At 47.6% G+C, this 25,578-nt stretch overlaps 3 protein-coding genes across 4 annotated transcripts in view; 2 read left to right on the top strand and 1 right to left on the bottom strand.

Annotated features, from left to right (window-relative positions):
* Positions 1-4,209: 4,209 nt before the first annotated feature.
* Positions 4,210-8,272, bottom strand: LOC308581080 (uncharacterized protein). 2 transcript variants are annotated; one of them, XM_081183544.1, is made up of 3 exons: positions 8,161-8,272; positions 5,594-5,713; positions 4,210-5,230 (listed from the first exon to the last, which is right to left on the bottom strand). In XM_081183544.1, the coding sequence occupies exons 2-3, from the start codon at positions 5,622-5,624 to the stop codon at positions 4,443-4,445; spliced, it is 819 nt and encodes a 272-aa protein (XP_081039670.1). In that variant the 5' UTR covers positions 5,625-5,713; positions 8,161-8,272; the 3' UTR covers positions 4,210-4,442. The 2 variants fall into 2 exon arrangements, with proteins under 2 accessions (XP_081039670.1, XP_081039671.1); XM_081183545.1 differs by lacking the exon at positions 8,161-8,272 and having other exon boundaries at positions 5,604-5,713.
* Positions 8,273-9,607: 1,335 nt separating this feature from the next.
* LOC308580470 (uncharacterized protein) lies at positions 9,608-17,347 on the top strand. The gene is made up of 4 exons (XM_081182160.1): positions 9,608-9,815; positions 12,879-13,704; positions 13,920-13,992; positions 15,349-17,347. Exons 2-4 carry the CDS (start codon positions 12,934-12,936, stop codon positions 16,758-16,760), a joined length of 2,256 nt encoding a protein of 751 aa, XP_081038286.1. The 5' UTR covers positions 9,608-9,815; positions 12,879-12,933; the 3' UTR covers positions 16,761-17,347.
* A 1,318-nt stretch (positions 17,348-18,665) lies between these two features.
* The window catches only part of LOC308579753 (uncharacterized protein), a 35,310-nt gene continuing 28,397 nt past the window's right edge, over positions 18,666-25,578 (top strand). The window contains exons 1-4 of the mRNA XM_081180687.1: positions 18,666-19,081; positions 20,231-20,836; positions 22,973-23,099; positions 24,048-24,124. Coding sequence (XP_081036813.1) covers positions 18,881-19,081; positions 20,231-20,836; positions 22,973-23,099; positions 24,048-24,124 — 1,011 coding nt within the window. The 5' untranslated portion in view covers positions 18,666-18,880. The remainder of the gene's footprint in view (positions 19,082-20,230; positions 20,837-22,972; positions 23,100-24,047; positions 24,125-25,578) is intronic.

Below are 25,578 nucleotides of genomic sequence, written 5' to 3'. Positions count from 1 at the left end.
GGCGCCTTGTGTGAGCAGCGTGCGCTGGGCAGGTTCTCTCGACGGTCCGCCAATCCCAGGAGCTCCGACGGGTTCTGCTCCGCTCAGCAGCGGCTGTCGGCTCTTCCCAATCCCCGGACTCCAAATCTCGGCCCCGGACTCTTGGCCTGGCACCCCTGGGAGCCTGGGGGCCCCACACCCCTAATGCCTATGGGTAAGACGGCCCCAACAGCACGTGCAGAAACCACCTTCTTGACCGTTGGAACCTCTCTTGGTCTCTTGGCAGGTTTTGAATAAACACTCACAAACTTTTTATTGGTAATACAGTGGTACCTCAAGTTACATATGCTTCAGGTTACATACGCTTCAGGTTACAGACTCCGCTAAGCCAGAAATAGTGCTTCAGGTTAAGAACTTTGCTTCAGGATGAGAACAGAAATCATGCTCTGGCGGCGCAGCAGCAGCAGGAGGCCCCATTAGCTAAAGTGGTGCTTCAGGTTGAGAACAGTTTCAGGTTAAGAACGGACCTCTGGAACGAATTACTGTAAGTACTTAACCCGAGGTACCACTGTATATAGATAGATAAATTAAGGATAAATTTTGATAAATTGTTATGTTGAAATTCCTAATAAAAAAAATATATTTTTAAAAAAGGAACCCCTCTTGGTCTTATCCACTCAACCCGCCTGTCTTCTCATGCAGGGAGCGTCCCTAACTCACCGAGGGTTTGAGACCCATCAGCTGCCCTCGCCTGGTTTAGCCAGCCAGTCAAAGCCATTTCCTTGTATTGTGGCCGCTGTTGCATGCAGACAGCTACTAGGAGCCCCAGGTGAGATCTGAGTGCAGGTTGGGGACCAAAGGTGGACAAACCACCCCAGAAGGAGCATGGTGTCCCGTCCCCCCCAGGTACCACCTCTCCGCTAACATTCCTTTGTTAAATCATTTTTATTAATTTTCCAATAAAAAATATCGTTAACATATCATATCATAATCCAATAAAAATAAAAAAATAAAATAAAAAGGTCAAATTATTTTCCAAATTATAATTTTTAATTTTTTGGGCTTCCCATAGACTGGACCTTGAAGCATAACTCCAAATCTCAATCCTGCCTCTCGTTGTCGTTTCCATATTTCCCACATCTCGATTTTAACACTCTGACTTCTTGTCTCTGACTCTACGATTCTCAGTCGTGTCAGAAATCATAGTATCCTTTCGTCCGCTGAATACAACTTTATTTGTGTAATATACTTTTCCGACTGTCTTTTTGCTAGCGCAGCTTCATCTGGCTCCATTCCAATCCGGGCTGTTATCCAACTCTCTGAATCCCCTAACATCCCATAATAAAAACATCACTGGATTCTACACAATGAAACCTGATCCCACAATGCATTTGTTGCTCTTTCAGGTGCTGCGGGGCTTATTTCCCCCACTCATTGTTCCACTGTTATTTAAAAACATAAGGTAGGCAAGTTGCTACACGCTTTTGCCGTTGTCCCAGTTCATCCCTCGAATACCCAAAGAAAGAAAGATGGATTAAATGGCAACATTGAAAGAAGAATGGGGGAAACAGGTGACAGTTATTAATGGAATTTTCAGAAACAACTGAACCAAGATTAACTCTTTTTAAAAGTCATTTTATTTTTGTGGGGGCAAAAATCCTTTCCTCTTCCATATGCCCCCTCCCCCACCTCAAATATTTTCTGGGCCCCCCCCCCACAACCCTCCAGAGCTGATTTGGGGACAACTCCTGGAAATATTGAGCTGAATGTCACCCATAATATGTAAAACAGCAAGACAGGGAACTGTTACATCACCACCAAATTTCCAAGTTTTTGCAAAGGAAATAGAGAAGAATAGGCGGTAAGGAAAGAAAATGGAAGATAACCCCTTACATGTTCTCCGTATAAAATTCCCACATTGACCCTTTTTAAACGTATTGACTTTAGTCCTCCTTGTATTAAATTGATGCCAGTTATCCTTCTCAGGATCCTTCACTGGGAAACTATTTCCCTTAGCTGCTACCAAAAATATATACAGACATTCATACAATAGCCGTAAAGGTAAAGGTAAAGGGACCCCAGACCGTTAGGTCCAGTCGTGACAGACTCTGGGGTTACGGCACTCATCTCGTTTTATTGGCTGAGGGAGCCAGCATGACTAAGCCACTTCTGGCAACCCAGAGCAGTGCACAGAAACGCCGTTTACCTTCCCACCAGAGTGGTACAGTGGTGCCTCGCAAGACGAAATTAATTCGTTCCGCAAGTTTTTTCTTCTTGCGAGTTTTTCGTCTTGCGATGCACGGTTTCCCATAGGAATGCATTGAAAATCAATTAATGCGTTCCTATGGAAACCACCTTCAGACCAGGTCCGGGGACAGTCTGTCCCCCGACCTCTTCTGAAGGCTGGGGGGGGGGGGACAAGGGCTTTTCTTCCCACCCCCAGCATTTAAAAAAACCCCGGGACAGCGGAGGACTTCTCCGCTGTCCGGGGCGATCTTAAAATGCTGGCGGGCGGCATTTTAAAATCGCCCGGGACAGCGGAGGACTTCTCCGCTGTCCGGGGCGATGTAAAAGCCCCTGGGAAGGCAGGCAGGGGGGACAAAGACTTTGCTCCCCCCCGCCTGCCTTCCAAAGCCGTCCGGGACAGCGGAGAAACGTGCTGCCTTTCTCCGCTCTCCCAGGAAGGCAGACCTGAACCTCTTCTGAAGGCGGGCGGGGGGCGAAAGTCTTTGCTCCCCCCCGCCTGCCTTCAAAAGCCGTCCGCGATAGCGGGAAGCGCTTCCCTGCTATCCCGGACTGCTTTTAAAATGCTGGCGGTGGGGAGCAAAGCCTTTCGGCCCCCGTCGGCCTTCCTGGACCTCTTCTGAAGGCCGGAGGGGGGGAAAGGCTTTGCTCCCCACCACCAGCATTTAAAAGAGGTCCCCGGAGATTTCCCTATGGGCTTTCTTCTTGCGAAGCAAGCCCATAGGGAAATTCGTCTTGCGAAGCGCCTTCAAAACAGAAAACCCTTTCGTCTTGCGGGTTTTCCGTCTTGCGAGGCATTCGTCTTGCGAGGTACCACTGTACCTATTTATCTACTTGCACTTTGACATGCTTCCAAACTGCTAGGTTGGCAGGAGCAGGGGATTCGAACCGCCAACCTTCTGGTCGGCAAGTCCTAGGCTCTGTGGTTTAACCCACAGCGCCACCCGCGTCTCTACAATAGCTTTACAAAACTGTTAATATAAAACCGGGGAGGTTATAGGGGCTTGAGGGATATTAACAAACATTTCAAATCATCTGGTCGTTCCAAAGTTGTTTAAACTTTCTTCCAGCCTTGTTCAAACCTGGGGGGAGTGGGAAATAAATACACCTTCCCTGATGAGCCCAGGTTAATTTTCTCCAATTTTCTCCCAGTCGTTCCCAACCTGGTGCCCTCTGGAGCTTTTGGACTAGAATTCCCATGTAGTCTGGTGCTGGTGGGAGTTTTAGTACAACTGGAGGGTGCCAAATTCATGATGTCTGTCATATCCCAGCTTCCAAGTCTGGGTACCAGGTTTGCGTTGCACATTCAGATCTAGCTGCCATCAACTTATTTTTTTAAAATTGCCACCTCATCCTTTGCTACCTGCCCGTTTTAGAAATGTTAAGAAAATGACCTTGGGATTATTATTATTATTCACCCACCCTTCACCCAAAGACCCCAGGGCGGGTTGCAACAATTAAAACACAAGCTTAGTTTTTAACAGGGCAGGGTTGAGTTGGATCGGCTCGTATTTCTTCTAGCTTGTATTCTTGCTTTTACAGTTTCTTCCTAAGTCGTTTTTAGTTCTCTCTGCTGGAAAAAAGGGGCCTGGAAGAACAGGATTTCTGTCTCGCCTGTCTAGCAATGTGGCAAAGATGGGCAGGAAAGGGAACAGGCAAGCATCATCCTTGCATCGGCGGGGGTTGGACTAGATGACCCGTGGATCCCTTTCAACCCTATAATTCTATGATCAACAAGCAGCCCATGGCACATTTCCATGGGAATGACAATTCCCAAGACTCGCAACCCAGGGAAGTGAGACCCATGGGCAGGACAGAGAACAATTTTGGGGGTGGGGGATAATCTGATTCAGGCACTCAGAGCTGTGAGGTACCAAGAGAATTAAGCCCTTCCCACTGGGGGGAAGGAAGAGTGGCGTATTTAGTGCCTCCCACCCCAAAGCAGGGTGATCCCCCCCCCCTGTTATAAAGATTTCAGAAAAGGAAAAAGAAATCTTGAAATATTCTGTACAACACTGTAACACCGTTCCAACACAACATTCTGGCAAAGCGGGTTTCTCCCCTGTGAGTTCTCTGATGTGAAGTAGGATTCCTCCTGAACCCCTTTCCACAGTCTGTTCACTTTTAGGGCATCTCCCTCGCCCTGCTAAGTCTTCCGCTGCAATATTCAGCCCCCCCCTCTCAACATTTATGTGGTTTCTCCGGCACTGACTCTTGTCTCAGGCCCGTTCCACCCTCCATAACTTAACATGGTTGCTCCCGTGCTCCCCTGTGTAGATTATCTGATGAGCCGTAAGGAGCTGGCTCGGACTCAGGCCCTTCCCACACTCCACGCATTTCGGGCTCAGCCCCTGTTCGCACTCCACGCATTCCAGCGCTTCTGCCTCAGTGTGTTTCTTTTTATGCCTGTTGAGACTGATGCTGCGACTGAAGCTTTTCCCGCACTCGAGGCATTTGTAGGGCTTCTCGCCGGTGTGGGTTCTTTCGTGCGCCGTGAGGATGGAATTGCGTCCGAAGCTTTTCCCGCACTCGAGGCATTTGTAGGGTTTCTCCCCTGCGTGGCTTCTCTGATGTCTCTTAAGGGTCCCACTCCTGTTGAAGCGCTTCCCGCATTCCACACACTCGTAGGGTTTCTCCCCCGTGTGGATTCTCTGATGTGCAGTAAGAGTCCCGCTGTCGCTGTAGCTCTTTCCGCACTCCACGCACTGATACGGTTTCTCCCCTGTGTGGGTGACGCGGTGCCGATTGTAGTCCGATCTGCATTTGAAGATCTTCGCGCACACGGGACACTGGATCCCTCGCTTGCCTTTGGGATCTTGTTTTGGGATCAGGAGCTCACGGCCTTCGGCCGCCTTGGAAAGGGAGGATTTTATTTTCTCGTTCTTCGACTGCTTCACTTTCTGCCTTTTCGATGCCTTTGGATCCTTGAACGTCTCCTGTCCTGCTACTTGCTTCATTGATTCAATAGAAGGTTCCTTCTCACTTTCAGTCTCCTGCCAATCACCCGCTGGGGGCAGAGGGAAGAAAAGAAAAATAAAACCCCACAATTAAACATGGGGAAAAAGAACAGTGCACCAAAGAAACTCGAATTAATTCAGAACAATTAGAAATCATTTATTACATTTGCATACAACCTTTTCCTCCAAGGAGTTTAAGGTGGCAAACATGATTCCCTCCTTCCCATTTTACACTGGTGTAAATGAGATGCGGTGTCCTTGCTAGTACACCACTGTTGTCCCAAAGCTGCTGGGAACTGTAGCTCTGTGAGAAGCGAACTACAGTTCCCAGAATTCTTTGGGGGATATCATGCAGCTCTGCGCTAGAAATCCATCCCTTCAGTAGCCCTCAGCCACGGAAAAAGTGCCTTTACCTGCACAGACCTCATTACCAAAATCCTCCATCACGACTTCCTTGTAAAGAGTTCTTTGGCCTGGATCCAGGAGATCTCACTCCTCTTTGGGGGTGTGCACACCTGCTGCCTTCTACGTTACTGAAAGAAAGAAAAAAGGGCTTTCAGTTTGAAATGGTTGTGGGAAATTGCAGTCAAATATAACTAGCAAGCGTAGGGCTAGTTAATGCCTGAAGGGGTTAAGACCACAGAAGTGTATTCCTAGACTCAGGTCATGTCCCTCATCTGGAAGGAACTTAATTTTCCTAGTCTGTTCATTTTCTTTCACCTTGTGAACCCACCTTGCTCGCTACAAACTCAGACCGCTATTTCACTATATTTTACATCCCAAGATTTCTGTCTGTGTTTGTTTGTTGCTGCATGGATAAATGCACGAACCTGACTTTAGGAACTTTGTAAGTAAAGTATGCCACCTGCGTCTTCCTGCACTGCAGGGGTCGGAGTAGATGACTTCTGGGGTCCCTTATAGCTCCCACGTGACAACTCTGCAAAAGGATCTACCAGATCAGCTTTTATTTTCCCCTCCAGAGCAAAGGAGTCCAGCCAAACTCTCAAGAGGCGGTCTGGAGAAGACCCTTTACCCCCTTGAACAGCAGCAACCTCAGAGGGAAGGAGGGGGATAATTTATTTATTGCCACTGCCTTGATGACATAAAGTGAGGAGGAATTAAAAAACCTTTTATTGCGGGTGAGAGAGGAGAGCACAAAATATGGTCTGAAGCCCAACATAAAAAACCCCTAATATCATGGCCACTGGTCCCATCACCTCCTGGCAAATAGAAGGGGAAGAAATGGAGTCAGTGAGAGATTTTACTTTCTGGGGCTCCATGATCACGGCAGATGGTGGCAGCAGTCACAAAATTAAAAGACGCCTGCTTCTTGGGAGAAAAGCAATGAGAAACCTAGACAGCATCTTAAAAAGCAGAGACATCACCTTGCCAACAAAGGTCCGTATAGTAAAAGCCATGGTTTTCCCAGTAGTGATGTATGGAAGTGAGAGCTGGACCATAAAGAAGGCTGATCGCCAAAGAATGGATGCTTCTGAATTATGGTGCTGGAGGAGACTCTTGAGAGTCCCATGGACTGCAAGAAGATCAAACCTCTCCATTCTGAAGGAAACCAGCCCTGAGTGCTCACTGGAAGTACAGACCCTGAAGCTGAGGCTCCAAGACTTTGGCTACCTCATCAGAAGAGAAGACTCCCTGGAAAAGACCCTGATTTTGGGAAAGATGGAGGGCACAAGAAGAAGGGGACGACAGAGGATGAGATGGTGGGACAGTGTTCTCGAAGCTACCAGCATGAGTCTGACCAAACTGCGGGAGGCAGTGGAAGACAGAAGTGGTCCAGGGGGTCACGAAGAGTCGGACACGACTAAATAACTAAACAACAACTGCCTTTAGCCTAGAGCTTTTGAAGGCAAATTGGAGCCGAACAGGCTCTCTTCAGGTTCAGGAACTCCAAAAGCAGCTCCCCCTCTGGCTCTGGAGCATGAAAGCCGCTCCACCTCTTTCTGTGTGGCTGGTGGCCTCTCCTTCCTTGGAGGTTTTTAAACATGGATGGATGGCCATCTGTCTGTCCTGAATGCTTTAACTGAGATTCCTGGATTGCAAGGGGGTTAGACTAGATGAGTCTCAGGGTCCCTTCCAACTCTACAATTCCACGATACACCCCCCCCCACAGGGACTGGATGGAGTTCTTAGGAAGGAAGATCCTGCAATTGAGAAAAATGCAGTTTTGAAGCCAGTAGACCAGGAGACTCTTAATCCCAGGGTTGTGGGTTCAAGTCCCACGTTGGTTAAAAGAGATTGATTTCAACTAGGGCCAGGGCCTTTTCAGTGCTGTCCCCAACCTGGTGGAACACTCTGTCACAAGAGACTAGGGCCCTGCAGGACTTGACATTTTCCGCAGGACCTGCAAGACAGAGCTGTTCCACCTGGCCCTTGGTTTGGGCTCGGTCTGATCCTTATGTTTCTCTCCCCTTATGGTCTTGATTTATCAGCTACTTTAAAATGAGGCTGCATTTTAAATTGCATTTTAAATTGTGTTTTCCCCCCTCTCTCTTTCCCCCCTTAATTTTTTTATTATGATTTTATTGGTGTTTAGCTGCCCTGAGCCCGGCTCTAGCCAGGGAGGGCGGGGTATAAATCATTATTATTATTATTATTATTATTATTATTATTATTATTATTATTATTATCCCCGCATTGCAGGGGGTTGGACTAGTCTGGGTCCCTTCCGACTCTACAATTCTACACGATTCTATGGCACTTTGCAGCTGCAAAAATCAAGATTTTTGGGACAGTGGAGTCGCCTTCCTTATATCCTCATTTTTGTGGTTTTTTTAAGAGGGTCTGTTTCTCCTCTTCCACCAGCAAGGCTGCTTCTTCTGCACCAAATCAGCCCCCCAGCCAAATATCCGGGGGGAGGGAGGCCTCAAAAGAGCCTTGTGCAAGGGGGGGCACCCAGCTGATGGACCCCCATTTTGCAACCTGAGCTCCTGGGTCAAAAGGAAACTCTGAGCCTCTGAACCCTTTACCTCTTTGGTCCTGCCCTGTGCAGCATCTGCCTCCCGGCCAAGGGACGTCGCCGGGCCTCCTTCCCCTTCCTGGAGGACCAAAGCAAGTGGCTCACTCTGGCCTCCCCTCCCCTCAACTTGACATACTTCCTGCCCTTCTAGGAGCCGCAGCTCAGTGTTTTTAACCATCGGAGCGTCAGAGGCTGCCTTCTCCTAGCTTTCCCCTGCGGCTGCCATGCGCCCGGTATTTTCCGGACAGAGGATGGGCGGGATTCTCGGGAAGCGGGGGAAATTATATACCGCACTGTACAGTGCTGTATACACAACCAGCCGAGTGTCCGGGAAAATCCGGGTGTGTGACAGTCCCTTTCGGAAGTGTTGCGTTATTGGACTAGATGACCATTCTGTACACTTCCAACTCCACATTCTACGAAGTGTTTATTTTTTTTTAATGATGTTTATTAAAACATATTTTAAACAAGTTATAAAGTTAAAACAGATAGAGTTACAAGTATAAAAAAGAAAAAATAGAGAGCGAAACAAAACGACAGTTAACAAGATAAAAAATCATACCAAACACCAATAAAGCCACCCAGAAAAAAGTAAAAAGAAAAGAATATTCCCATATATTGTAATTTACTCACTAGTTTCTTGACCTCCTCACACCTCCCTTTCTGTATTCCAGTTCAAATATTTAATTCAGCAAGTCCTTACCCTCTGTCATTTACTTTTACTCAACATCTTGAACTATAATAAAAATGTAGTTTCCATCATTATCAGCCCAAATTTACATATTCTTATTAATCTTATTACTAACACCACTTATTTTCAGTCCATCGTCCTTTTAACATTCCTTGATTTTACAGTATTTCTGTAGATAGTCTTTAAACTTTTTCCAATCTTCTTCCACCGACTCTTCTCCCTGGTCTCGGATTCTGCCAGTCATTTCTGCCACTTCCATGTAGTCAATCACCTTTGTCTGCCATTCTCCCAGAGTGGGTAGATCTTGTGTCTTCCTCACATTCTACGAAGTGTTTAAAGGGGTATCCATGGCACGTTGAAGGAGCGGGAATGTAATTGGCTGCAAATAGAAAAGAGCCCTGCGGCACCTTGGAGCCGGGGTGGAGAAACCCAGGGGATCAGGGTTCAAATTCCCACGCATTGAGCTTGGGCCCTCACTAGGTTGTTGTGAGTGTATGTGTTGGGGAGGAGGAAAGAACCTTGCCCACCACCATGAATTCCTTGGAGAAAAGTTGGGACAGAACTATAATGTATAAAAATACATTATATCTGAAGTATATCTGTATCTGTGTGTATCTGAAGTGTATCTGAAGTGTATCTGAAGAAGTGTGCATGCACACGAAAGCTCATACCAAGAACTAACTTAGTTGGTCTTTAAGGTGCTACTGGAAGGAAATTTTTTTATTTTGTATAAAAATACAGTGATAATATTCAAGCTGCTTGTGTTCAGTTCAAGCAGAAAAGGACCTTTAAGGGTTAAGGGGAGAACAGAGTTCTCCATTTTCCCCCAGCCTAGAGAGGAAGGAAATGGAAAGCAAGGGGGGCCTCAATGAGAGTTGCACCTTCTCCTTCTAGGAACTGGGCTTTTGTGTTCCCTTTTTGGAGAAAATTGGAGGAGCCTTATGCCTGTGGATGCTGAGTGTTAAAGGTGCATTCATTTTTTTAAAAAATGGGGGGAATATAGGGGGCTGGTTGGACTTGGGAGAGGGGCAGCTGCAAGAGGAGGAGAGAATGAATGGCAGTGGAAGGGATCACTGTGCAGTGGCAGAACACCTGCTTGGGGTACAGGAGGTCCATGGAGTGATGCTGCCAGTCAGTGTAGACAATAGGTAAAGTTAAAGGGACCCCTGACCATTAGGTCCAGTCGTGGACGACTCTGGTGTTGCGGTGCTCATCTGGCTTTATTTGCCGAGGGAGCCGGCGTTTAGCTGCCGGGTCATGTGTCCAGCATGACTAAGCCGCTTCTGGCGAACCAGAGCAGCGCACAGAAATGCCGTTTACCTTCCCGCTGGAGTGGTACCTATTTATCTACTTGCACTTTGACGTGCTTTTGAACTGCTAGGTTGGCAGGAGCAGGGACTGAGCAACGGGAGTTCACCCTGTCGCGGGGATTCGAACCACCGACCTTCTGATTGGCAAGCCCTAGGCTCTGTGGTTTAGACCACAGCGTCACCCGCGTCCCTAGTGTAGACACTAGTGAGCCTATTAAAAAAGTTCTTCCTTTTGAACCATGAGGACCAGCACCTTTCTTGAAGGGAAGGGGCCACAGCTCAAGGGTGGGGTGCCTGCTTGCATGTAGAAGGTCTCAGGTCTGCAGCATCCCAAACAGGCTCCCCTACAAAACCCCGGAGAGTTGCCGCTGCCAGTCAGTGCCAGCAGTGCTGAGGTAGATGGGCCAAAGGTCTGTCTCAGTAGAAGGCAGCTTCTTTTGTTCAAAGGATTCTCGGAAATTAGGGGGTGACTCACAAGCAACAACATCCAATGCCCTTTTAAAATGTGTTGGGGGCGGGTTATTGAGTTGTTTTTGTTTTGATTATGTGTTTTGTGTTTTTATATTTTGATTTTATCTCATGAACCGCCCTGAGACCTGCAGGGATAGGGTGGTATACAAATTTAATGAATAACAACAACCGCAAGAAACCCGTGGCAGAGGGAGGGACAGCCCCATTAGATGCAAAAATGCAAAACAGTAATTTTTCTGCTATTCATGAAATGGAGAGTTGGGCAGAATCGGGTCCCTTCACAGAATCGTAGAAAGGGATCTCCAGGGTCATCTAGTCCAACCCCCAGCAGTGCAGGTTGCAGGAATGATGTAGTCCAGCCATTATATACAGTGGCGTAGCGTGGGTTGTCAGCACCCGGGGCAAGGCAAGTAATTTGCGCCCCCTAACCCGTGGATTTGCGCCTCCTAACCCTAACCCCCAGATGCTGTGCCCGGTGCGGCCGGCCCCCCCCTGCACCCCCCACGCTACGCCACTGATTATATATAATATATTCTGTTTTACAATTTAGAATACTCATTTAAACATCCTTATAATATCAATGTCTTCCCTTCTTCTCTTTCCATGGTTCATTTTGGATAGCATAAATCCCTGCATAGTTTATATAAACTAAACCATTCAGTATTCCATCCCTCAAAACTTATTTACACTGTTGAATTTATCTTAATGCTGCCCACCTTTTCAAAAATACACATTTCTCCCCCCCATATATTCAATAAACATTTTCCAGTCTTCTCTAAACGTATGTTCGTCTTGTTTTCTTATTCTATATGTTAAGTCCACAAGCTGTGCATATTCCATCAGCTTAAGTTGCCATTCTTCTTTAGTTGAGACCTCACTCCTTTTCCATAATCCAGCCATTTTCGAACCATTACAGGTTCCCCATCTGTGACCCAAAAGACAACAAAGTGCTGCCATATATTGTACCGCGACTAAGAATAGCGATGCTGCCCCTTCAGGCTCTGATAGAAACATGTTGTTGTTTAGTCGTGTCCGCCTCTTCGTGACCCCCTGGACCAGAGCACGCCAGGCACTCCTGTCTTCCACTGCCTCCCACAGTTTGGTCAAACTCATGTTAGTAGCTTTTAGAACACTGTCCAACCATCTCGTCCTCTGTTGTCCCCTTCTCTTTGTGCCCTCCATCTTTCCCAACATCAGGGGCTTTTCCAGGGAGTCTTCTCTTCTCATGAGGTGGCCAAAGTATTGGAGCCTCAGCTTCAGGATCTGTCCTTCCAGTGAGCACTCAGGGCTGATTTCCTTCAGAATGGAGAGGTTTGATCTTCTTGCAGTCCATGGGACTCTCAAGAGTCTCCTTCAGCACCATAATCCAAAAGCATCCATTCTTCGGCGATCAGCCTTCTTTATGGTCCAGCTCTCACTTCCATACATCACTACTGGGAAAACCATGGCTTTTACTATACGGACCTTTGTTGGCAAGGTGATGTCTCTGCTTTTTAAGATGCTGTCTAGGTTTGCCATCGCCTTTCTCCCAAGGAGCAGGCGTCTTTTAATTTTGTTACTGCTGTCACCATCTGCAGTGATCATGGAGCCCAAGAAAGTAAAATCTCTTACTGCCTACATTTCTTCCCCTTCTATTTGCCAGGAGGTGATGGGCCCAGTGGCCATGATCTTCGCTTTTTTGATGTTGAGCTTCAGACCATATTTTGCGCTCTCCTCTTTCACCCTCATTAAAAGGTTCTTTAATTCCTCCTCACTTTCTGCCATCAAGGTTGTGTCATCTGCATATCTGAGGTTGCTGATATTTCTTCCGGCGATCTTAATTCCGGCTTGGGATTCATCCAGCCCAGCCTTTCGCATGATGAATTCTGTATATAAGTTAAATAAGCAGGGAGACAATATACAGCCTTGCCGTACTCCTTTCCCAATTTTGAACCAATCAGTTGTTCCATATCCAGTTCTAACTGTAGCTTCTTGTCCCACATAGAGATTTCTCAGGAGAGGCGGTTATATTCAGGCAGAGGCTATCCCAAGATTTCAGGCAGGGGACGTTCCCATCCGTGCCAAGAGAGGTCAAGGATTGAACCAGTGGCTTTCTGCATGCAAAGCAGATGTTCTGCCCATGAGCTATGGCTCTCTAGGTCATTATTAACATTGGAAGCTGCTGTCTCAGATCATTTGTCCTTTTGTCTCAGTGCTGTAGACACTGGCTGGCAGCAGCTTTCCAATTTCATTCTTTCCTACATTTGCAGAACAAGACAAATGGCCTGAGTTGGGAGACAGGCATCCCCAACCCCGTGAGTGAAAATGGCTGCAGAAATCCCAGCAGCCTCTCTGGGTCTCCGGGTCCAGTGCGCAGCAGAGGCCGGTGCGGAGGCAGGAATTAAAATGGAGCAGGCAGAATTGGCAAGGCTGGCACCAGAGATGGCACCGGAAGGGACTGTCTGCCTTGGGGGCACAGAGGGACTGCATCTGAGCTTGACGGAGCCACCGTGTATCAAAGAGGAGCCGGAAGAGGAGCTCTCGTCCCGGCAATGGGAAGCCCAGTGGCAGGAATTCCTCCGGACTGTGCAGGCCCCACACTCTGGGGGAGAAGGAAGCCCACAATTCTCAGGAGATGGGGCATGGGGCGAGGTGAAGCCTTCTGGGTCCTCCTTTGAGGGAGCAGCCGTTCCCAGCCAGTGGGCTGAAGCAGCAGAGAACAGGATCAGTCTCCCTTCCAGACCAGCCGCTCCCAGCCAGGGAAACATCAGGCAAGCGAAGGAAATCAAGACGGAAGACGTCAGCAGCTCTGAGGCTCATCGCCAGCTCTTCAGGCAGCTCTGCTACCAGGACGCCCAGGGCCCTCGCGAGGTCTACGGGCTCCTGAGGGAGCTTTGCCATCAGTGGCTGAGGCCAGAGAAGCACACCAAGGAGCAGATTCTGGACCTGGTGATCCTGGAGCAGTTCCTGGCTGTGCTGCCCTCGGAAATGGGGAGCTGGGTGAAGGAGCGAGGCTCGGAGAGCTGCGTCCAGGCCCTGGCCCTGGCAGAGGAATTCCTCCTCAGGCACCAGGAGGCGGAGAAAGCGGGAGGGCAGGTGAGAGAAGCATTTGGGGGTCCAGAGTTGACAAAGGGGTTAAAAAAGTGGCCATTTTGCTTAAGAACATGACTCCTCAATCACCCAATGAACGGTTGTGGCTCCCCGGAGATTAATGCCAGGGATAATGCAAGCTATACATGCCGAGAAGTGAACATGTTCTCTCTTGCTCTGCAGGGGCTGAATAGGAAAAATGTTTTCTCCTCCTCTTTCAGGGACTGAGGACCATTGCAGAGGCGGCTGCTTGTGTCACCGAAGGAGAAAAGCAGGAAAACAGGGTGACTTCAGGTAAAAGGGAAATGGGATCAAAATATCTGTGTGTCAGATAGGGCTGGGCGATATCTGGCTTTCAACATCGCAATACAACCTGGTATACCAATATATCACAGTGTCTGAAAGTATTGCAGGAGGTATGGTCACTTGAGAAAAAATTTTCTCTATCTGTTTTCTCCATGCCCAGAGTGGCTAGAGAAACCCAGGCAGATGGATTATTATTATTATTATTATTATTATTATTATTATTATTATTATTCCATTCATAATTTGATAGACTTCTCTTGTGTCACCTTTTACTTGATTTTTTCCCCAAACCCTTGTGGGAGAAAATTTGTTTTGGGGTTCAACACAGCTCACACCAAATTCACAATTAGACTTAATTAGACTTAATTAGACTTAATGTGGTAATCCATGAGAGGGCAGAGTCCAGAGAGTCTGTGATTGCTCTCAAACTGTATAGGAAAATGAACATCACCTTGGCTGTTTCTGACGGATTGGATCCTAAAATTCCTAGGCACTTCGTCCGCTGATGCCCCAGAAGCGTGTACAGTGGTACCTCGGTTTACTACCTCAATCCGTTCCAGAAGTCTGCTCTTAAACTGAAACTGTTCTTAAACCGAGGTGCGCTTTCCCTAATGAGGCCTCCTGCCACCAGAGCTCTTCCACCAATCGGATTGGACTGATTAGACTGAGGTAAAGTTCTCAAACCAAAACACTATTTCCAGTTTTGCGGAGTTTGTAAACCAAATCGTTCTTAAACCGGACTGTTCTTAAACCAAGGTACCACTGTATTTGGAATGGAGGCCTCGTGTAGTAAAAATACACACAGAGTCAAAGGTCCATCACTAAAAGAAAAACTTTTACTAAAGACAAAAAGGCTTCATTACGACAAAAAACAACAACTGCAGAGTAAAAACTGCAAACGTGCGAGGTACAAACAAAAGTAAGAGAGAGAGAGAGAAAAAGAGAGGCTTGCTGAGCACACAAATTTATCTCTCCTGGCTCGGCGTGACCTTGAGATAGTCAAAACAATATTTGCAACAGAAATGAACCTTCTAGAATGAACTAGAATCTTCCAGCATTTTCCAGTTTCTTCCCTCAAAGATTTTAGCCATGACAGTTTCATCCTCTGGCCAAGCACCTCATTGTCCCAACCTCTATAATCCATCTGCACTCCTTAGAAACACTTACTCAAACCACTTTCTTTGCAGTATGTGCAGACCCTTTCTCGGACCTTATCTGCAGTTGTCTTTCACTCTAGCCTCATAATGGGTTTAATAGGATTTCTACCTCACGCTGCAACCTTTTCTCATGGGAAGTTGCTCCTGTTCCGTTAATTGAGACTCGTGTCCCCCTCTCCTCTTGCAGGTGTTGGCGGAGAAAGCGATCAAGATGGCAAAACGCTGAAAGGGGAAACTGAGGCAAAGCAGGCGTGGAGGACAAAACTTGTTGCTCCTGACGGCGACGATGTGCATGAAGTTCAGATCAAAGAAGAATATTGCGTTGGAAACGGCAGGACTGAATTCCCTCTACGTGCAAAAAACTTAGCTAGTAGGTCACGCCTTAGAGCAGACAGGAGAATGCACGCTGGGGAGAAACCGTTTAAATGCGCCGACTGTGGGGAGAACTTCAGTAGCCGGAAAAGCTACGTTATCCACCAAAGAATCCACACAGGAGAGAAACCTTATAAATGCTCGGACTGTGGAAAGAGCTTCAGGCAAAGGATACAGCTTACCATTCATCAGAGAATACACACAAGCGAGAAACCCTTTACGTGCTCAGAGTGCGGAAGGACTTTCCGATGCAGCTCGAACCTCATTTCCCATCGGCGAATCCACACGGCGGACAAACTCTTCCGATGTTCGGCGTGCGGAAAGAGCTTCAACCGGAGCAAAAGTCTGACGTTGCATCAGAAAATCCACATGGGGGTGAAACCCTTCAAATGCTCAGAGTGCGGGAAGATCTTTAGCAGGAGCAAAAGTCTCAACTCGCATCTAAGGATCCATATGGGGGAGAAGCCATATACATGTTTGGAGTGTGGGAAAAGCTTCCGTAGAAGAACTAGCCTTACTCTGCATCAGAGAAGCCACACGGGGGAGAAGCCGTACATGTGCATCCTTTGTGGAAAGAGCTTCAGCAGGAGCTCAAACCTTCGGTCTCATAAGAAAATCCACACTGAGGGGAAACCGTATAAATGTCTGCAGTGTGGAAAGAGCTACCGTCACAGCATCACCCTTGGTATTCATCAGAGAAGCCACACAGGAGAGGAACCTTATATGTGCCCAGTATGTGGGAAGAGATTCGGTCATAAGCATCACCTTACTTCACATCAGAAAATACACACAGGCGAGAAGCCATTTGCCTGTTCCCTGTGCGGAAGGAGCTTCAGCCACAACATCAGTCTTAAGAGACATCAGAGAATCCACACAGGGGAGAAGCCGTATAAGTGCTCGGAGTGCGGGAAGGACTTCAGTCGGAGCACCAATCTTAGGTCCCACCAGAGAATCCACACGGGGGAGAAACCGTACACCTGCTCCGAGTGCGGAAAGAGCTTCAGTCGGAACACCAGCCTCACTTACCATCAGAGAATCCACACGGGGGAGAAACCCTATAAATGCCTGGAGTGCGGAAAGAGCTTCAGTCGGAAAACGGGTCTTGCGTCTCACCAGGAAACCCACAAAGGGAGGAACCGTATCGGTGCTCGGAGCGTGGAAAGAGTTTCGGCAGTCGCATGCCCTTTAACTAACGCGAAAGAAACTGTGGAAGGGAAAATGGAGTGAATCCCAATGAGCACAGAAAGAACTTGTGCTGGCATGCAGATCTTCCAAATGATCCTTCTCCAGAAGGTGGTGTATAAATAATTTAGACTGGATATTTTCCGGACTTCTTTCCCCCCCAAATTTGTTGTTATTGTCGTTTAGTCATGTCCGACTCTTTGTGACTCCATGGACCAGAGCACGCCAGGCACTCCTGTCTTCCACTGCCTCCCGCAGTTTGGTCAAACTCATGCTGTTCGCTTCGAGAACACTGTCCAACCATCTCGTCCTCTGTCGTCCCCTTCTCCTTGTGCCCTCAATCTTTCCCAACATCAGGGTCTTTTCCAGGGAGTCTTCTCTTCTCATGAGGTGGCCAAAGTATTGGAGCCTCAGCTTCAGGATCTGTCCTTCCAGTGAGCGCTCAGGGCTGATTTCCTTAAGAATGGATACGTTTGATTTTCTTGCAGTCCATGGGACTCCCAAGAGTCTCCTCCGGCACCATAATTCAAAAGCATCCATTCTTCGGCGATCAGCCTTCTTTATGGTCCAGCTCTCACTTCCATACATCACTACTGGTTTTCAAATTTAGAAAAATGCAAAAAAACAAACAAACATGCCATAGTACGTTGTATAAATAAGTAATACACAATTAACTGGCTCAGGCCTAAAAATACAAAGGAAAAATGCAGAAGAGAGAAAGGGAAGAGTGTGTGTGTGTCTTTGTGTGTTTTGCCTCGCTCGGGTATTTCCTTGAACTCTGTGGACGCCTCTTGCTTGTCTGGATGAAGGATGGAGATTTGGGTATGTGATCACCAGAGCCTTCACAGCAGACCTCATGATCAAGGTTTCCCAAACTTGGGTCTTCCGCTGTTTTCGGACTACAGTTCCTATCATCCCTGACCACTGGTCCTGCTAGCTAGGGATGATTGGAGTTGTAGTCCAAAAACAGCTGGAGACCCAAGTTTGGGAAATACTGGGCCAGATGGTATGCGGAGAGGGGTCCTCCTCAGGTAACTGGCAGACAGGTACTCTTGCTCTTTCCATTATAAAAGCCTTTATTTTCCATTATAAAGCCTTTATTTTGTAGCATAAAGTTTATACGCTGCTTGATTATGTTTTAAAAAACACACCTCAAAGCAGTTTACAAAGAGAACGAAAGAGTGAAATAATCAGCAAAAAAAAACCCTCTTAAAACATTCAAAAGATAAAATCAACAATAAGCTAAAAACGGATGCAGCGGCACTCTACATATCTGGGTTTAATAAGAATAAATGTTTTTAGCAGGTGCTGAAAGAGCACAGTGAAGGCACCTGCTTGATGTCAATAGGCAGGGAGTTCCAAAGTGAAGGACCTGCCGCACTAAAAGATTGATTTCATACCAATGGAGAATGGGGATTATGTGGCAGCTGTCAGTTCCGCAGACAGAAGTGGTCGAGTGGGCAAATACATTTTATGTTCTTTTGTAAAATTCAATCTTTATTATTTTTTTAAAATATACATTTATACTACACTCTGTTTTTGTTTGTAACAAAAAAAGAAAATGATGGCAACTGAAGCAAAGGTACTTTGTATACCTCACAATACACATGACACTACAATTTATGAAAAAAGAAAATGAAAGAAAGAAGAAAAAGGAGTTGAGGTTTTAAAAAAGACTTCCAAACATTCTCATTGCACGTTATCTGTTAAATACACTTTCACCGCAGTCTACGGTGAAGCTTTAAATGTTTGATGTATCATAGTATTTTAATATTCTTTTGGAAGCCGCCCAGAGTGGCTGGGGAAACCCAGCCAGATGGGCGGGGTATAAATAAATAATAATAATAATAATAATAATAATAATAATAATAATAATAATAATTATTATTATTATTATTATTATTATTATTATTATTATTATTATTATTACGGCTGCATGCACTCTATATACATGAAAAGCACGTGGCTTCCCGCAGCAGGAACTATAGTTCCCCCCCTTATGGTGCTACAGTTCCCGGCACCCTTAAACTACGGCCCCCAGGATTCTTATTTTGGGGGCGGGGGGGTTTAGTCGTGCTTTAAAAGCACGGCGCGCTTGCAGGCTAAGGGTTAAAGCAAAAGAGTCCCGCTTCCTAGAGAGGCGGCTGGAAAGAAGGAAGGGATTTATGAATGGGAAGAGTCGCATCCTGCCCCTCCCCCGCGACTGGGGCAGTCGGAGGCGGCCTTTGATCTCCCTCCCCCGCCCCCCACGCGCGGCAGCCTTCCTCTGCCTCTCTCCCTTCCCTCCCCCCTTTCCAAACAAGGGATCTGGTGAGTGCAAACCCCTGGGGGTGAATTGGGGTCCCCGGGGCTGCTGTGGAAGGAGGGTGAGTGGGGAAACTGAGGCAGGGGGGAGAAGGAAGGCTGGGATTGTTGGAAGGGGCCTCGCGGAGAGACCCCAGCCGGCGCTTCAAGGCGAAAGGCAAGGAGGCAGCCTCAGAGTCAGGCAGGCTTCAAAAGAGAATACGTGGAACTGCTTGGACTTGGAAAGGGACCCCGGGGTCATCTAGACCAACCCCCTGCCATGCAAGGAATCCCCGGGTGGGCTCGAACCACCAGCCTTCCTGAAGAACTTCCTGACAGCAAGAGCTGTTCGACAGTGGAATTGGCTGCCAAGGAGTGTGGTGGAGTCTCCTACTTTGGAGGTCTTTAAGCAGAGGCTTGACAACCATATGTCAGGAGTGCTCTGATGGTGTTTCCTGCTTGGCAGGGGGTTGGACTCGATGGCCCTTGTGGTCTCTTCCAACTCTACGATTCTATGATTCTAGTCAGCTAGCTTCCCTTTCCTCCGTCGGAGGCAGCAAAATTGATGATTTGCATTGACTGGTCCATATCCAACATTATTGTTGTTATTGTTGTTCACTGACAGACTTACATCTATAATAAAAGTACATATTAGCCTCTCTGTGTTCAATTCATAGAGTTATTTCTACAGGCCATTTACATTCCGTGTGGGACGCTGCTATCATAGGCAATTTGCAACATTATTATCGCTTTTTTAATTAAATTTCTATACTGCCCTTCATCCAAAGATCTTGTGGGGGCTGCAACGAAGAGGCGAGAGGCAGGGAGTCGCCTTCTTTGAGAATAGTCTTGGGCTGGGGTATAGTTTAGGGGTTTTCATACCTTTATTTTAGATCTGGTTACATAGGAATTGTCCAATCTGATTTCGTATTTATTGTTTATGATTGCTTTTGTTGTGCCGCAATTGTGCATTTTTTTCTACGTTGTATGGTCTGAACTGATACTATGGCTCATTCTGTAGAGCAGGAGACTCTGAATCCCAGGGTTGAGGGTTCAAGACCCACATTGGGTGGAATTGAACCCGGGATCTTCTGCATGCAGGACAACTGCTTTACCCCTGAGCTATGGCCCTTCCTGGATTTTGTAGCTTTTATTCTGTGCCGGATGAATTCCCTCGCTCCCACATCCTCATTCCCAGCCTCTCATTTCCCTCTTGCTTGCCTTGTTTACAGGAGGAAACCTTCATCCTTAACCAGGTGGATTTCCAGTTTTTCCTGCAAAGTACCTTCTCTGCTTGGCGACATGTGCAATTGACCTGTTTCCTATGCTGGATTCACCTCCACTCTAAATCCCAGGCCGTCAGAAGATTCGGCAGCAAGGGAAGGAGCCGCTCCCGACCTCTTGGGAGCCACAGATTGAAGATGGGAGAGCGGGAGCTGGCTGGGTCCCTAGCAAGACAGGACCCTTGCGTCACCCAGACTAGGAGCAGCGAGGGATTCTGGGAAAGAACCACGCAGGAGACCCCGGGCAAGGAGGTCGTCCTCAGTTCAGATGCTCAGCGCCAGCGTTTTAGGCATTCCTGCTACCAGGAGGCCGAGGGACCCAGAGAGGTTTGCAGCCGACTCCACCATCTCTGCCATCAGTGGCTGAAGCCGGAGAGACACACCAAGGCTCAGATCCTGGATTTAGTGATCCTGGAGCAGTTCCTGGCTGTCCTCCCCCCGGAGATGGAGAACTGGGTCAGGGAATGTGGAGCGGAGACCAGTTCCCAGGCGGTGGCCCTGGCCGAAGGTTTCCTCCTGAGTCGGGCAGAGGAGAAAAAGCAGGAAGAGCAGCAGGTGAGAGATTCATCCAAGTAGAAGCTTATTTGCATGCAGTGTAAGACTATCAGTTTGTATTGGCTTGTGGTTTTGTTCTGCCTGCCAGAGGCAATAGATGTCTGTGAATGGCAGTTTCTGGGACTTACAAGTGGGGAAATTCCTGCTGTTGTGCTCAGGTCCTGTTTGTGGATGTTCCAGAAGAGGGCTCTGTTTGTCCACCGTGAGAACAGGAGGCTGGACTGAATGGGCCACTGGATTCCGCCAACAGGGCTCTCCTTAACCTCCTTGTTTTTGCCCCTAAGCAGAATATTTTTAGGACTCGCCTTATTTTTGAGATTGCAAGTTGTTTTAAACTGTTTTTTAATATTGTGTTTTAATCTTGCAAGCTGCCCTTGTGCCTTAGTGTGAGAGCGGGTAATAAATCCAATAATAATAAATATAATAATAATAATAATAATAATAATAATAATAATAGTAGTAGTAGTAAGGTTAAAATAGATTAGGTAGGTAGCCGTGTTGGTCTGATGCAGTCTATATAGATACACACACACACACACACACACACACACACACATATATATAGTCCAGTAGCACCTTAGAGACCAACTAAGTTTGTTCTGGGTATAAGCTTTCGTGTGCATGCATACTTCTTCAGATGCATGCACACGAAATCTTATACCAAGAACAAACTTAGTTGGTCTCTAAGGTGCTACTGGACAATTTTTTTGGTATATTTCAATGTTAAAATAGTAATGGTAAGTAATAACTCTAGCGGGCTCTGATTGTGTGGGATGGTATCCTAAGAATCTCCACTAGTGGCTCAACTTCTCTGGAAATCACCCAAGAAAGGGATGGTTTATGTTACTTCATTTGTGTTTTTCAAACTTCTATCAGTCACTCTTCCCATGGTACTCTGGGAGGTGTAGTTCTGTGAGAGGAACACGCCTTTGGAACACGCAGCACCCTTAAACTACAGTTCCCAATATTCTTTGTGGGTGGAAACTGATGGCTCTTCAAAGTGGTGTGATAACTGCTTTAAATGCACAGGGCCGATGGGGCCTTTGTAAGGCAAGGCACGTTGTAATTGGTTTTTAAAACGTTTTGACCATTTTACAATGTTTGGGGTTAAAAATATATATTTCTTAATAAGCCAAAGGTAAAGAGTAGGGACGCGGGTGGCACTGTGGGTAAAACCTCAGTGCCCAGGACTTGCCGATCGTATGGTCGGCGGTTCGAATCCCCGCGGCGGGGTGAGCTCCCGTCTTTCGGTCCCAGCTCCTGCCCACCTAGCAGTTCGAAAGCACCCTTAAGTGCAAGTAGATAAATAGGTACCGCTTTATAGCGGGAAGGTAAACGGCGTTTCCGTGGGCTGCGCTGGTGCTGGCTCGCCAGAGCAGCTTCGTCACGCTGGCCACGTGACCCGGAAGTGTCCTCGGACAGCGCTGGCCCCCGGCCTCTTAAGTGAGATGGGTGCGCAACCCCAGAGTCAGTCACGACTGGCCCGTACGGGCAGGGGTACCTGTACCTTTACTAAAGAGCATGCAGAAATACCAAAGTATTGCAGTAGTTTGGAAGCAGCAGAAGGTGGACATTATCACTGAACTTGTTCCAAAACATTACTAAAATTACCCATGTTTTGGGTGTTGTTTTTTAAAAAAATTAATTGTGTATCTGTTTGTCGCCTTGGGGGAAGAGGAGTGGGATGCAATAAATAAATTAATTCAATAAGGAGATGGTGATTATTTTTATCTCAGCCTTCCTCTCACAAGAGCCCAGCGCAATGAATGCTTTTTGTGGGGGATGAGGAGGGAAATACAGTGTTTAAAACAAAACCACAGTAGAAAATACAATGTTTAGGTGGAATCTGTCCTTGAACTCAGAGCATGATTCCTGCTTGTCTGTATAGAGACACGAATGCAAATATTAATTTAAATGTATGTGTAGAAACCAGCTTCCTTCACAAAAACATCATTTGCATTTCCCACTCCACCCACTATGTGGCCCTCAGAATGTTGCCCAGATGGGAATTCGGCCCCCACGCTGGAAACGCCTCCTTTCATCTGCTCAGAACTCAGAACCTTGCCTTTTGCTTGCATCCTTTTCTTTTCTGATTTCTCTCCTCTCCCTCACCTGGGTCCCTTACATCGCTTCCAGCCCCAGACGCTGCCAGCAGAATTGGTCCCCGCTTCCTCCGAAGCCGAGATGCCTCCGTCGGACTCCAGGCGGAGTCGGCCCTCCTGGGGGATCGCGCAGGAGGGCGAAGGGAACGCCAGCTCCCCGGGTAAGAATGGGCAGAGAACATTTCGGCTTCTGCTGGGTGTGCGTACGAATATAATAACAGTACAGTGGTACCTCGGGTTACAGACGCTTCAGGTTACAGACGCTTCAGGTTACAGACTCCGCTAACCCAAAAATAGTACCTTGGGTTAAGAACTTTGCTTTAGGATGAGAACAGAAATCATGCAGCAGTGGCGCGGCAGCAGCGGGAGGGCCCATTAGCTAAAATGGGTGCTTCGGGTTAAGAACAGTTTCAGGTTAAGAACAGACCTGCAGAATGAATTAAGTACTTAGCCCGAGGTACCACTGTATAAGCTGCCTTATCCTGATTCAGATCATTGGGTCTATCTTAGATTAGTGTGTCCAACGCTGATTGGCATATTTGAATCCTGGTGTCTCCCAGAGTCCTAGCCTGAGACTCTAACCACTGCAACACACTGCTGTGCTCTCTCTCTCTCGCCTGAAACACTAAAAAAAATGTTCCTAAAGCAATGCAATGCTTCCCGCCATTGTTGTTGTTGTTGTTTAGTCATTTAGTCGTGTCTGTCTCTTCGTGACCCCCTGGACCAGAGCACGCCAGGCCCTCCTGTCTTCCACTGCCTCCCGCAGTTTGGTCAAACTCATGCTGGTAGCTTCGAGAGCACTGTCCAGCCATCTCGTCCTCTGTCATCCCCTTCTCCTTGTGCCCTCCATCTTTCCCAGCATCAGGGTCTTTTCCAGGGAGTCTTCTCTTCTCATGAGGTGGCCAAAGTATTGGAGCCTCAGCTTCAGGATCTGTCCTTCCAGTGAGCACTCAGGGCTGATCTCCTTAAGAATGGAGAGGTTTGATCTCCTTGCAGTCCATGGGACTCTCAAGAGTCCCCTCCCGCACCATAATTCAAAAGCATCAATTCTTCGGCGATCAGCCTTCTTTATGGTCCAGCTCTCACTTCCATACATTGTGTCATTTCAGGTGGAGGCATGCCAGCGGCCACGCAGACTGAGCTTTCTCCTCTTGCTGGTGGAGGGGCACCTGTGGCACCTGACCAGGTAGGTAGAAGTTTGGGGACAGGCTGGGTGCCTCTGTCCCTGGGTTCTTGTCAAAGGACACACGGCGAGAGGCTGTGTGACACCCTTTGAGAGGCAAAGCTGACCTGCTCAGCGTCGCCCTTCCTGCCTGGGATCCTTAGAAGGAGGAGCAGACTGAACACAACACCTCTTAACTGCTGCCAGAATTATTATTGGTCAAAATTGGTGGCGGGGGGCGATGAGAACAACACCCTCAAGAGAAAATCTGGGGCATCATATGCCTGGTTACCAATATGGTGGAAAAAACAGACCTGATGATTTCGTTTCCAGTCTTGTAGACCGTTCCAGAGCATTTCAGAGTGATGTGCAACACGATTAAAATAAGTTGAAATGCCAAAAAACCGAAACAAGACAACAATAAAGCAATTCCAATGTAGCACGGACAGCGAGCCCCTTCTGAAGTTGTCACAGGGTGACTGACGTGATTTTATATCTCCTCTCAGACACAGATAAGCATGTGACCTGGCGTGTAGCACTCTTTGCAACTGCTGCTAGGAAAATTAGAGCAAATTATATAGCCGAGGTAGCCACCAACTGTAAAGGAGATGGATTTATTTGACCCTATCTACAACAAGCTATATTCTTTCTTTATCACCGAACTCTGAATATAATTGCACATTGTATTAATTAACATTATTTTTTAATATATTAGTAGCCATGAGATTTTAGCTTATAAATTTTATTGTTTAATGTCTTAATTTGTATAAGGTACTTTTATAGCTCTGTTTAGAGTAGGTAATGTCTTGATAATATAAATGTTTTAAGTTTTTTGTATCAATTCAGTATATTTTCTTTTAATTGTTGAATGATTCTGTGTACATTGCGGCAGCCTTTAGCCATGTGCAATAAAACTGACTGACTGACTGACCAGTGGCGTAGCGTGGGAGGTGCCAGGGGTGCCGGCCGCACCGGGCGCAACATTTGGGGGGGCGCGTTTGGCCGGCCCCCCTCGAGGAAGCGGGAACCTCTCCAAGGAGCAGCGCGCCGTCGGTGGAGGAAAAGAGCCGCGCAGCAGCAGCAGCAAAGCCGGGAGGAGGAGGAGGTGGAGCGAGCCTGCTAATTGCTTGCTGGGAATTAAGCGGAAGGATGCTCCGAAGCCTGGCGGCGGGAGGAGGTCTCTCCGCCCCACCGCCAGCCTTCGGAAGGCTCCTCCGAAGCCTGGCGGTGGGGCGGAGAGACCTCCTCCCGCCGCCAGCCTTCGGAAGGCTGCTCCGAAGCCTGGCGGTGGGGTGGAGAGACCTTCTCCCCGCGCCAGCCTTTGGATGGCTGTCCTGAAGACTTGTGGTGGGAGCAGTGGCGTAGCGTGGGGGGTGCAGGGGGGGCCTGCCGCGGCTGGCGCAACATCTGGGGGGGCGCGGAAGAGACTTGAGTGCTAAAATCCACGGGTTAGGGGGCGCAAATTACTTGCCTTGCCC

This window comes from Podarcis bocagei (assembly GCF_964188305.1).
Source record: "Podarcis bocagei genome assembly, chromosome: 2".
Taxonomy (NCBI): domain Eukaryota; kingdom Metazoa; phylum Chordata; class Lepidosauria; order Squamata; family Lacertidae; genus Podarcis; species Podarcis bocagei.
Note: the sequence above shows the minus strand (reverse complement) of the source record. Positions and strands in the feature narration are given on the sequence as shown.

What these genes read in the sequence shown, in the direction of transcription:
- LOC308580470 (XM_081182160.1), top strand. Translation starts at nt 12,934, where the DNA reads ATGGCTGCAGAAATCCCAGCAGCCTCTCTGGGTCTCCGGGTCCAGTGC. An exon ending in CGGAGAAAGCGGGAGGGCAG is followed by an intron (nt 13,705 to 13,919) that starts GTGAGAGAAGCA and finishes CTCCTCTTTCAG; the next exon opens with GGACTGAGGACCATTGCAGA. An exon ending in GGAAAACAGGGTGACTTCAG is followed by an intron (nt 13,993 to 15,348) that starts GTAAAAGGGAAA and finishes CTCCTCTTGCAG; the next exon opens with GTGTTGGCGGAGAAAGCGAT.
- LOC308581080 (XM_081183544.1), bottom strand. Translation starts at nt 5,624, where the DNA reads ATGGAGGATTTTGGTAATGAGGTCTGTGCAG. An exon ending in TGGTAATGAGGTCTGTGCAG is followed by an intron (nt 5,231 to 5,593) that starts GTAAAGGCACTT and finishes CTCTGCCCCCAG; the next exon opens with CGGGTGATTGGCAGGAGACT.